Genomic DNA, 13,831 nt, shown 5'->3' on the forward strand with positions numbered 1-13,831 from the left:
ATCTTCTTTATTAAAGAGATAGTAATTTTTCCCTTTTCTTCAAAACAGCAGATCAAGTCATCTTTAAATATTTTACCTGATAAACAGATACTATCTTGTCAATAACAAAACACATCAGATCATAGTGATGGCTCTGATTCCTCTCGTATCTTTGAATACAGTTCAAACATAGCAAACACTATAAACAGACAACTCACAAAGGCAAAAGTCATAGAACCATAGAATCGCTTAGGTCAGAAAAGAACTTTAAAATCATTAATCTAGCACTGCCATTCCACTATTAAACCATGTCCCTAAGTGCCACAACTACATATCTTTTGAGTTTCTCCTGGGATGGTGATTCCAGACTTGTTCTCCAAACCCTTCACCAGCTTTGTTGCCTGTCTTTAGACATGTTCCAGCACCTCAATGTCATTCTCGTAGCAAAGGGCCCAAAATTGAACACAGTATTCAAGGTGTGGCCTCACCAGCACCAAGTACAAAGGGACAATGTCTCCTCTGGTCCAGTTGGCTAATACAAGCCTGGATGCCATTGGCCTTCTTGGCCACCTGAGTAATTTTAATTCTTAAAAATAAGAATTAATACAGCAAATATTAGTAACTACTTAGTTCACATCAGTTCTGTTCAGCTTTAATGTAACTGTTCAAGGAATACTGTAAAATATAAAAAGGAAGAAGATAAACTGGTTATGGCAACTTTAAAGCAACACTGACACATTTCTCAGTCTTTGTTTTGTGAATTCTGGCATACGAGAAGATAATCAACGGCCGAAGTGGAGAAAGAGGGAATGTAAGTCAAAGCAGTCTGTCACTAAGATAACACACCAAAATCTCTAGCTGACAAACAACACACTACATAGCTGCCACAAAACACGCTAACACTCTCACTTTGACTGGCACATTAAGAACTGCCTACCAGTATGTCAAGGCTGCTTGGTATGAGATTCCACAAAGCCAGCCCTGCCCGCATTGTCCTTCCCCAGCTTCACAGGCTCCTCCTCAGCCCCACGTTTTCACTGCTGCCTCAATTCCAACCCACATAACCAGCAAGAATACAGTTCCTTCCTTCTCCACTCAAATTGTAGTATCCCTGTGAAGTTAAGTCAGAGGGGCACGACAATCCAGTATTTTTAAGAGTCCTCACTCTCCTCTGGTCTTTTTATACAGGAGAGCATTTGCCTCCATTTTGAAGAACTAATGAACAGAATTCTATGCAAACTCATGACTGTATAATAAATGAGGGAATAGAATCCATTCAAGACCTGTTCCTTTCCTATATAACCAGCTGCATTCACCAAGAAGCTTGTCTTTACATATTAGTTGATCAGTTTATCACAGAGGACCACTGCATGTCCTTTTTCATCAGCTAAACAAAAGTTTACAAAATTCTGTAAAGTTTCTTCTACTTTTAGTCATGACACAAAAATATGACAAAAATTCTACACTTACGTTCTTCCATTTGTTGTCAACAGGTTGCAAAAGACTAGCAGGGGATGTTGTTAAAGGCTGGGTGACAGAATCCTGCAAGGAAAAGAACGTATTTTAAGTCTTTGTACAAAAAGTAGTAAAAATATGGCCAATATCACATAGAAAAGTAGCACAGTTCATTTTCTCACAGTATGGATCCTTCACGATCTGTCAATAAGCAGCTTGTATTTTAAACAAGTTATAAGAAATAGTCTGAAGAAGAATTCACCATGTGTTTGTATGGACTAGAATGACACAAGCAGTTTATGAAAATGAGCTAAAACTAATTGCAATTAATTTCAGTGTTCCAGCAAAATTTTCCTATTATTTTTATCTAGAAAGTTTTCTTCCTCACACAATCTGTAAGCACTAGAATTATGTTTTACTTAGCTGTAGAATTAAGCTGTTATATTTTCAACCAAACCCTCAAATTTTGCATATAATTGGCCGATTTGCATTCTGCCAATATTTAAACATGCATATCAATTTGAGAAATGACACAAAACTTCAAAGACAAAAGACAGCTACAGGTCTTTTAGTTGTAACCTATCTGAAGAATTACTGGAATTGACATAAAAACCTAATTCAACTCTTAAAGACCTTTTCACAATATACCGAGCAAAGCTTACCGCTGTAACATGAGATACATCTGTTGAAGCACTCGCAGAATTCTGTGGACCACCCATGTGCATCTTGCTGATATGTGTATTTAAACTACCCAAGCTTTTGAAGACACAGCTACATTCTGTACAGTTGTATGTAGGGCCATTTTTCACCTTCAATAAAACACAAAAGAGTAAATTTCCCTACATCTACAAAATATCATGTTTCTTATTATTTATCCATATTGAAAGTATACTATGTATCTATGGGAGTTAATATGATTTATTTTTCCAAGTTACCGATACATAGTTATGGAATCAAGATGGTATCTTTTGGTTATCAAGTGAACTGCAATCTATGAACATGATTATCATCTCCTACTACCACTCCTTTAAGTTGGGAAGCACCAGAGATCAAAACAAATGTAATCTAGCAAATGAGGTCTCAAACTTTTCCCTCTTTACAATTTCCTGCCATTACATGCCTAGAAACAAAACTGAAATGCAACTTTATCAATGCAGATGTGCTAGAATATGTACTATCATACATAATACAAATGGAAGACTGGAATCATGAAGAGAAAAAAATGTAGATAATTTCCCTTTACATTCTGTCTGATTTCTGTCTACCTTTGCAAATGTTATCTTTGATAAACTTCCAAGAAAAAAATAAAATCAATTTTTCAGATCAAAGTAGAAGGAAGGTGAGACAGATTGGGCCAAAGGTCTAGGAACTGCATGAAAAAAAATCCAAGCGAACTCACACAAAAAAAAAGTAACACAGTGAAGCACAAGGTAATTTAGAGTACAGTCTAAACTGAACTTGAACACACAAGATGAGAAAGTGATGAGCAGCAAGTCATTCAGGACTTTCATGTCAAGGGGTTGATGTAACCAACGCAGCTAAATTTGCAGATTAAATGATCCTCACTTCCCCTTCCTTCCTTAGTCTATCACAGAGCAGTAAGATCCAGTGAACTACTTGGAATATGCAGGGAACAACAAAGTCTTCAAAAGAAAACATGCTGCACTGCTTGCAATACAGTATGGAGTCCTATATCTTTTGATACCAGCTTAAACTGGTAGCAAGACTTTCAGGAAGATGTATCAACTAATAAAACACAGAATAAGCGGTGACATAGGAAGAATCAGTCTGTTTCCTTATCATTTGTAACATTATTTTGCGACTGTGTCAGGATAAAATTAAGAATTAACAGAATTCTATGCAGTTTTGAAGTAAACACAATGACAGCAAGAAAAAAAAAAACCCACAACAAATGATATAAGGTAATCACTAAAATGTAGGCTCAGGATCACGAAATAGCATGAGATGTGATCAAAAGGTAGCATTTATTTGAAGTCACTTATTCTCCATTCTTTTTTCCTTACAGAAAAACTAAGTAACAGAGACAAAAAGTGAAAACTATCCTTAGAAGGATATGATATCCTGCATGCACAAAAAAAAAAGAAAGAGAAAAATAAAGCTGCTTCTATCACTTTATACCTTCCAAATCAAAACTAAGTCTCTTTCTAGGGGTATCTCCAACCACAAATCACTGAAGTCAGCAAGGAAATTACTGAACTAAGTTGCATAGTCAATGTTGCTCAGAAGACTACATTATCATTGCAGCACCTTTCCAATCTTAAAAATGGTCTGTCACAAAGAAGAAGAAAAAAAAAAAAAATCAGCATAAAGACGTCTCAGACAACAATGCTTTTTAATCTTACTTTGTAATTTTCCTCTACCTGTAACTGAAAAACATCTGAAACAGGCTGTAAAATATGTACTTCAAAGACAAATTGCAAGTATGCTCTATGATGGAGTTGCTGGGCTGCTGTTTGGCCTTGAAATTTCTCACCATTTTTTGCTTTGCTGCTTTTGGCTTACTTTCATCTGATTCTAGCCCTCTTTCTCCCAAGACAGAAATAGATGCATTTTTATACACATAAAACCACTAATAATTTATTAATCTACCAACGTACTGACAAAAATGCTAAATGAAGGTTCTGCATATTATTCTAAGTATTCATTTATTCAGATTAAGCTATTTTAGGAAAGCTGAATTTGCAAGTAACACCAACGAATGAGAATCTATACTACAGCAGCAAATCTAGATTGAATGCAGAAAGCACCAAGAGAGCATAGGAATAGCAAGCAGTACAATTTAAATTCTGAAAATGAAATAAGCAGTATATTAGCACTAACCACTTTATGAAGAATTGTATTTACCTCTGAATGAACTCTCTGTATGTGTGACTGAAGATTGCCTTTCTGAGAAAAGGCTGCAGGACAAAAGGCACAAGCATGGGGTTTTTCACCAGTGTGCTTGATCATATGGGTCTGCAATGCCCCCTTCTGGTTAAAGGCTTTGCCACATTCACTGCATTTGAAAGGTCTTTCACCTGTAAGGAAGAAGGATGTGAGACAAATTAAAGGGCTTTAGACAAACATTAGCAACTTCCTATATCGAAGTCAAAAATTGTGTCAGCTGAAATAAAACAGTACATATAGATACCTGCACATACACCCACACAAACACACGATCAAACGGTATTAGGCATTTTGACAATGAAATCATTCACCTTGACCACCAATCTCAGCATCTACTCTGATGAAGATGCAGCTTTGTGAAAGAGTTCTATAACCTAGCTGACGATGGTCAGTGGAAAGGGTAAAAACAGTATGAAACAATTATTTAGAATAGCTCAGAAGTTGCTATACAAAACCACTGGAAAAAAAAAGAAAAGGAAGAAAAGAAAAACCAAAACCACATATGTCATTCTTTTACATCAAATCCTGTAAAATTAATCTACCTGCATAGAAACAAATGGGGGAGTAGAGGGTGGAATAGACAGTAACAAGTAACTAAGAGTCAAACATTCAACCTTTCAGTCTAAAATCAAGATGTCTTATAGGAACACTGCAAAAGATGGCCTATGGTTTCTGCTCCCCAGTAATTATGGATAGTCATTCATTCTTTCCAACCACCTATTGAAAGTGTGCAATAAAATAATGTTTTGATTATATGATATATTGCATAGGCCAGCTGAGGAAATAATTTTAAAACCTTGAATGTTCATGTTACTATTGAACACTAAAGAAAAACTAGGCAATATTGTTACATGAATGCTCTGAAACTACTTCCTGATTTTGGCGTTCTTAGTGCTCTATGTACTTACGGTTATTTGTACATTAACAGATTAAGCATGAAAAATTCACCAGAAATTCTAAGTAACAAAACATAAAACAATTGCATAACCATATTAAAAAGCTACATATTTTAAATACATGGATGCTAAGCACAAAGCTTAGTTTCTTACAACCATGTGTCTTAATTGACTACTAGAAATCTAGATTGTGAACTCAATATTATTCTACTTTTTCTTTTGGTGAAATAGTTCGCCTGCGGTAACTCCAGGACCTTGAGAATATTTCACACTTTGCATTTGCATTTTCTGTAGCAAAACACTATGAGCGTGCTGTACATTATGTCTGCTACCCCAGAAGCAGTAACATGTGCTAAATATTATGCTCTCTAAAGCAGTTTTGATGATTTTTTTATATGACTTCTAATTATATAGTCATAATTACATACAGTTTAATATTCTTAACTCTTAATTAAATTTGTACTGAAATAAAAGTGACAGTTTTCTGAAACAGATTACATGCATAGAACTCATAGGATTAACTTTGAAGCAATGTGTATTTTCTGTTCGGCTGCTTTTGCCTTTTGAAGATGCTTTAAGGTCTGTGGGTTTTAACTATATGTTTTTTAATACACATTGAAATACAGAATACTGCTTCAAGTCTTCTTAAAGTGACAAAACTCATATTGGGCTTTCACAGGTCAAAGGCTTGACTTCCACTAACAACTGCTGGTGGACAGAGAGAAGCATTGCTCCAGGTTAAGTTTGTCTATTTCAATAAACTCCATTATAAAAAATGTGGAATTTCAGTATTTCTCAAGTATAACTTCATAAAATACAGATTTGGGAGAGGGAAAGGGGAACGGATCATTACTTAGTTATTAATATGGGAATTGTAACACCTGAGGTTTAATTCTTTTTCCCCTCAAGGTATAAATGCTCAAAATCGATAGCTATGAACAAAAAAAAGTAATGCAAATCAGTCACTAATGTAATGCTGTGCATGTAGTACAGACATGCCCTTTTAATGATTAAAGACTGCAGTATTCTAAATTCTTTAAGGCAGAGTCCTTCTTTCCTATATAAAGTACTTCAAGCAACTGGGTGCCAGACAGTTTGCAGCTTTACAGTAATGTCTCTGCTTCAGCTGAGACAGTTAATTTTCTTCCTAGTAGTTGGTTTCAGATTCAGAGTGAGAATAACATTAGTAGCACACTGATGTGAAGGACTTTTGTGTTTCCCATGCTCTGCTACCTGAAGAAGTGCACAAGAAACTGCGAGGGAGCAAGGCCAGGACAGGAAACCCGAACTACCCAATGGGTTATTCCATACCACAGGATGTCGTGTCTGGTACATAAACTGGGGGAAGTTGACTGGGGTGGGCAGATTGTTGCTCAGGAACAGTCTGGGCATCAGTCAGTGGGTGGTGAGCAACTGCATTATGCACCATTTGTCTCTTCTTGGGTTGGATTTTGTTTCTCTTTTTGTTATATCCCTATTCATTACTATTATTACTACTATTATTATTATATTACTGTTGTTACTTTAGCTTAGTTGTTATACTGTTCTTAACTCACGAATTCTACTACTTTCCCCCATTACCCCGAACTCTCCTCCCTTCCCACTGGGGCAGGAAAAGTGAGCAAACAGCTGCATGATGCTTTGTTGTTGGCTGGGGTTAAACCACAACAAGTAATTAATAACATACTTCACAAATTAGATTACTTTTTGCTAGCTATTTGGAATTTAAAATGACCTACCACCCTGTGTACATTGGGATCACATTTTCTCTCTTTGGTTTTCCAATAGAATATTTGAAAGAACTATAAATGCTCTTCAACTTCTTGAAGCTTTAGGAAAGCATCTTCAATGAACTATAATCTTGTTTCCTTAATTCTGACTAGACTAAACTAAAACAATGTACCAAATAGGTACAAAACTCTATAAAAAGAGAGTTAATTTTCTATGAGTTTTTTTAGATACTACTTTGAGTCAACTTTTAAAGCAAGTACAAGGGTGACCTCTTGTGTCACTGTTTTACAATTAAATTACAAAGCTTAAAAAGAACGCTAAGAAAAGAGTCATTGTCTGAAAAGACTGCTAATACTAAAAACATTGCACACCTAGATAATCTACTACTTCAAGTAGCTTAAAAACTAGACAAACAGCACTTTATTTGCAAGATATAGGAGACTGAGAGGAGATCTTATTAACATTTACAAATATCTAAAGGATGGGTGTCAGGAGGTTGGGACATCCCTTTTTTCTATTGTAGCTAGCAACAGGACAACGGGTAATGGGATGAAGCTGGAACACAAAAAGTTCCATTTAAACATAAGAAAAAAGTCTGTTTTAATAACAGTAGCAGAAGCTGCTTCTGCAGGGGGTTGGACTAGATGATCTCTACAGGTCCCTTCCAACCTCTACCATTCTATGATTCTATGACTCTAAGACGTAAAATACATATACATTTCACATCGCTGAAGCACCTACAAATTAAGGTTTTGTTTAAAGTCAAATTTATGTTGTATTATGTACGTCTGGTAAAACTTGAAAACTATTCTTACAGTCTTCAGTACACTTCAAAAATGTTTGGTTTTTTACACTTCATATTTTCCAGTTATTTCAATTGCATAAGGGTTACATAAATGCACATATTTATTACAGTCATTTTCCAAAAACCATCTGCTACTCATTCTGCAAAACTAAGCAGTCATCTGCTCTTCTTCAAGTATTAAAATTACAGTCTAGGTTTATCACCTCCCAGGTTCACCTTGGACACTCTGAAAACAGAAGTGATAGTAAGAACAGAAAATATATGGCAGAAACTTTAAATAATCTAAAATCAAAAGCAACACCACGTTAGTCGTATTATTCCTCCTCATGTATTTCTAATATTTTTGTGACTGTGCATTTTAGAACATGTCCTCTGGAGTATCTATGAACTTTATTTAGACTACCTGACTGGCCCTTATGTACATATTCCAGTTTCAGGGTCCATTGAAACTTTAAGTACCAAAACTGTACAAAATGGAACCTGTGAACTACTTAAAATGTCCAGGTGTATACCATTAGGAATAGGTACAAATCTTTTCAAAAGTATATACATATCCACAGCAAAGGAATTACATAAAGGGTGTTTATAAACCAAGAGGTAACAAAACAGTTAACATTTTACAACAGCAAACTAAAATAATTACTTCCATGGTCTTACCTGTGTGTATCCTAACATGTCGTGTTAACTGACTCGGCTTCTGGAACGTCTTTCCACAGTGAGGACAGGAATAGGTAAACCCACTTCTGTCGATATTTCTGTTATAAGATCTGGTATTTGATACTCTGCTTAAAATAAAAAAATAAAACACAAAACAAAATCTGTTTAATTCTAACAGTTTGTTGATGAAGCTGATTTTAACCTATCATTTTTTAACATACTATGTAAATTTGATGACAACATCTACTATCAGCTACAACAGTTAAAAATAAACTCTTCAATGATACTAAAAGAGCAATGTAAATGGAGAACTTTTCTAAGTGTCTGCAAACACCAGGAAATTTACACTTACATCTCTAATACAATTTATACTTCTTAGAGGCAATTTAGAGACATTTTCACTATAAATTCTACTATAAGGAGAATTTTTTCTATTTTTTACTATTTTGGTGGGAACTTTCAAGTCTGTGCAACTATTTCTTTTGCCTGAACACATTCTAGTTCTTAACTAGAACACGAAGATCTCATGAACTACAGCAAAAATGCTGTTGCTGAAATCCAACAAACAGAGGTTAAGAACTTAAATCAAATATTCACCACCGCTCCTCAAATACAAATCAAAATATTCACATTGACGTGGTAACCAATGATACAAACTCATAATTCATTTCTCTACAAATAAAACTAGTTTATTTGACTGCTGAAAAAAACCCAAAACAACAATATGGATAAAACAATAAATGTTTTTTGCTGGGAAAAAAAAAAAAAAAAGAAAAAATGAAAACCTAGGAGATATTAAAAGAACACTATAACAACTCAGCTAAAAAGGGTGAAACCAGAAGGCCATGTGGTATGAAGAACACTTGACATTTTCCATTGTGCCCTATACAGCAATCCAGCTTGTTAGTATCGTTTAAAGCTAACTGAAATTGCACAAGTTGAAATACCTGGTCTTTTCTGAACAACTGAGGAATAAGAATTACCTAATGAGGAGCAGATATGCAAAATATACCACCATCTTGAAACACAGGCTGGTGTAAGAATATAAAAAGTAGCAGGGAAGTAACAGTCCCTGTATAACATAGGAATCATTGAATTTCTACTCAAATGATGCATCCTTCTACTCCAGGAAAATATAGATATTTAATGTATTTTTTAAAAAAAGCATATTTAATTTTTCAGTTACTTAAAAAAAATACTACATGGGTTTTAAAATCTTTCTATATTCTTGCAAAGAGAACCGAGTTTGGAAAATATATTTTATGTTAATGTATTAACTATATCTACCAAAATTTACTGAAGTATCTAGAATAAATTAACTGATGATTGAAGAGTAGGAGAGAGAACAGTAAGGATGTTAGAATCTCTTTTTTCCATCTCACGACAGATCTAGACCAGCTTAATTGTCAGAATATGCTCTCTGATGAGCAACATCTGTTACACCTATAGTTGTGGCATTTTCATAGAATCATAGAATGGTAGGGGTTGGAAGGGATCTTTAGAGATCATCTAGAGATCAACCCCCATGCAGAAGCAGGGTCACCTAGATCAGGTCACATAGGAACTTGTCCAGGCGGGTCTTGAAGACCTCCAAGGAAGGAGACTCCACAATCCCCCTGGGCAGCCTGTGCCACTGCTCCATCACCCTCATAGTGAAATAGTTTTTTCTTATATTTAAGTGGAACGTTTCGTGTTCCAGCTTCAACCCATTACCCCTTGTCCTGTTGCTAGCTACTATAGAAAAAAGGGACATCCCAACCTCCTGACACCCATTCTTTAGATACTCATAAATGTTAATAAGATCTCCCCTCAATCTCCTCTTCTCCAGACTAAACAGCCCCAGTTCCCACAGCCTTTCCTCGTATGAGAGACGTTCCATTCCCTTGATCATCTTAGTGGCCCCATGCTGGACTCTCTCCAGCACTTCCCTGTCCCTCTTGAGCTGACGAGCCCAGAACTGGACACAGGACTCCAGATGAGGCCTCATCAGGGCAGACTAGAGAGGGAGAAGAACCTCCCTTGACCTGCTGGCCACACTCTTCTTGATGCATCCCAGGATGCCATTGGCCTTCTTGGCCACGAAGGCATATTGCTGGCTCATGGTTAGCTTATTATCAATCAGGATTCCCAGGTCTCTCCCTGTAGAGCTGCTCTTCAGCATTTCAACCCCCAGCCTGTAGTGGTGCTTTGATTTTACTGAAGGAAACAATACCCAATTTGAAGACAGGGACAGTCCTTCAAGATCACATCACCTTCTAAAATATTTAATCATTTAGAGTTATAATGACCATTTTCTTATTAGAAAAAGGTAAATAATAAGTTTAAATTATAACTTCGTAATAGCTCTCCACAAAATAAACACCTTTTGGAGAAGAAAAGATGCAACCACTTAATGAAAAAAAATTACGGAACAAGGCTCTTTGAGTCCTAAAAAAGTTTTTAAGCTTATTTATACATTGAAAAATAAGAATAAATCGTAAGATTTTTAACTACTGATGTATTTGAACTTTATATACAGTTAAAGAGGTTAGATCAAATATTAACTTTTCATAATTCCTCTGAACAATATGAGAGGATTTGGTAAACTGATAAGAGATCAGAATGTCCACATTTTTCAAAACAATTTCTTCCAAAACACAGAAGGTGGAGCAGTATCACTTATGCAATTCGTTAACCTGCCTCACCTACATGGGTTATATTGATACTGCTGGTGAAAGAACAGTAAAGCACCATTATGGACAGTAGTATCTGGAATACAAATGCAAGATGTTTCTACACTTGAACTGATAAACAAGGAGAATCTCATATAAGGAAGCTTTGAATCCAGAAATTATTCTTGTTTATGAAAATAAAGATAAATTATTGTGGAGTGCATTTACATCAGAATGTAGCACGTATAATAATATTTCAAAATTACAGCCATCACATTAGCTTCACTCATCCAGTCTTTATTTATTCATTCTAACTTACACAGGAGAAGTCCACAACAAGAATATTTTTTGTGTGTCTAATATAACTTGATAGAAATCAGTTTGCAAATGGAAATCCACAACAATACTCTTTCAAACCTTCTGGAACATGACTATTAGGATTTACAAATCACAACCTGCTTCACCTGCTAATAAAAGCAATTGGAAATACCCAATATTTTTCATTTTAAAATGTCTTTTCCACCATGTTTTTTTGTAGGAACAAACTGCAGGCTAAGAGAAAACACATCCCAAGTCTTAGACTTTCTTAATGCATAAATTATAAACCTTCAGAAGTAAATTTTTCATTCTTCTAACTTGAAGTAATTTCCACATTCCTAGAAGTAGTTAAACTACAGAGCTGAAAGAAGGGACAGAAGAAATTTTCACTGTAAGAACAGCATTTATTAGGTCTCCTTTTTCCCTTCATTTTGTGCTTTTTCAGATCTACAAGAAAATCACAACAGGTTGGGACAAGCACTCTGTGCAAAAGACAATTAAGCTGCAAAAGAATAACTTATTTCTCTGCAGAAGGTAACCATTAGGATTTTTGCAATTACAATAACTGCTGTGTGAAATTAATATACATTTGATTCAATGTACTGCCATTAGCCTTTAAAATCATACAGAAACACACTTCAAAAAGCACTCTATCAGAAAACCTTAACCTGTGCTTACAAATAACTAGCAGATGGAACTATGCTTACTATGGATGCCTAAATATGAAAACGGGGGAAAAAAACAAACCAAGAGCCTCCAAAAATAACCATCTACTTCAGCATGGTTTTAAAAAACAAATGCCATTTCACAACAGTATACCAATGAAAAGAAATTATCTGCATATATCATGGTACTTCACTGACTGGAAATGTTAATCCTGCTTTCCCCAGCTATCACCATAAAAGTAACATCTGCTCATTTTGTTACAATCCCATGATTGTCACCTTATTTTATAGTGAGTTTTCATATGCTCCTTAAGCTGTGAGGAAGTTTCAAATTCCTTTTTGCAAGACTTGCAGCTGTGGATCCTATTGCCTGCCAATTCTTGACGATGTTCTTCCATGTGTATGGACAGCTGACTCTGTAAAGTAAATTCATCTCCACACTCTGAACAGATAAGATTCTGAAAGAGATAATAAGAGATTGATTTTCCAAAACACTCCCAAACACTGGTACACATGCATAAGCTTTGCTCAAGTAGATGAATGTATCCTTCTATGGACATCACCAGCTGTAAGCAAGCAACAATAAAAGTACACAAGCAAAGAAAGCTTATGAGCCCCATAATCTAAATCATGAACATTAATCACTGCAAGCTTATGGTATAATTCTGAAAAAGTTGATATGGTAGAAAGAAACAAGCAGTTCAGTAACATCATCACCACTTTTTATTTCCTTAGCAGGCTAGTTCAAGATAAATAGAAACTTATCTCAATGCCATTTTATTCTATGTTTTACATAAAAATTTGTAAAAAAACCACTTTCTAACCAAAAGCATCTTAACTGTAGATTAAGAGATTTTACATTTGTAGTGGTTAAAAGCATACAGATTGTCACTTGTTAACAATAATCCACCACAGTTACTACTGACTTCTCTTAAGCTATCTTCACAGAAAAGATGACAAAACTAAACAGGAACACACAATGTTTTTGACGGATATCATTTCAACCCATTAATTTTACAGCAGCGTGGAACATACTGCTTATGGTCGTATTTAGTACTACATGTAATTTAGAATGGAAATTATGCTTGTAAAGTTTAATGCAAAAGCATTCAGAGGAAGAATCAAAGTCAAATATCATTTCAACGAAAACTAAACGCTAGGCATTTATTTGACTTCCTTTTGCTATTCAAAGCCACTATTTTTCAGTGTACCTTTATAAAATCTAAGCAGAGTGTTAAGATGAAATGTCTAGAAATACTTGCGATCTCTTTCACAATACATCTATTTAATACTCCTTACTGATGTGTGTAAGGAACTCCACATAGTCTTTATCTTGTTCATTTTTCAGTAATTGTGACTATTACCGTAAACGCAAATGTTTTTTAATTTCTCCCTTTTATTTTCCTCCTCGAACGATCAACAAGGCGGGGGGGAATGGAGTTCATTTAAATAATGATAATGACAAGAATGTTTTAATCAAGATGAATAAAGATATGTAGTGCCATTTTTAAAGTGCTTTGATAAATTTTTTGTTTCCCAATTCTGGAAAAAGTAAAAATTTTGTGATATTCTTAGGCAATATTTCCACACAAAAGCTTAAAAATCTTAAGTCTCTTAAAGAAATGAAAGGCTAGCTCAAAAATGATTTGTTTAATCTAACCTAGAGATCATTATTACTGGACTTAGTTTACAGTGGGGTGCAATAAATAAATAAACAAACAAACATTACCTTATTTTCCAGTACCTATATCCAAATCTGAACACTTC

The 13,831-nt window shown here is 35.0% G+C and overlaps 1 protein-coding gene across 8 annotated transcripts in view; it reads right to left on the minus strand.

Annotated features, from left to right (window-relative positions):
* The window catches only part of ZNF236 (zinc finger protein 236), an 82,742-nt gene that overhangs the window by 52,731 nt on the left and 16,180 nt on the right, over positions 1-13,831 (minus strand). For 7 of the 8 annotated variants that reach the window (XR_009818602.1, XM_061994831.1, XM_061994828.1 and 4 more), the window contains exons 4-8: positions 12,344-12,522; positions 8,431-8,558; positions 4,300-4,472; positions 2,097-2,243; positions 1,450-1,521 (exon numbers count right to left, since the gene is read on the minus strand). Coding sequence is in view for 7 of the 8 variants with exons in the window: in XM_061994831.1 (XP_061850815.1) it covers positions 1,450-1,521; positions 2,097-2,243; positions 4,300-4,472; positions 8,431-8,558; positions 12,344-12,522 (699 nt within the window). In the remaining variant the exon portion in view is untranslated. The remainder of the gene's footprint in view (positions 1-1,449; positions 1,522-2,096; positions 2,244-4,299; positions 4,473-8,430; positions 8,559-12,343; positions 12,523-13,831) is intronic. The other variant, XM_061994827.1, reaches the window with a different exon arrangement.

The sequence above is a fragment of the Colius striatus genome, chromosome 4, assembly GCF_028858725.1.
Source record: "Colius striatus isolate bColStr4 chromosome 4, bColStr4.1.hap1, whole genome shotgun sequence".
Classification (NCBI taxonomy): domain Eukaryota; kingdom Metazoa; phylum Chordata; class Aves; order Coliiformes; family Coliidae; genus Colius; species Colius striatus.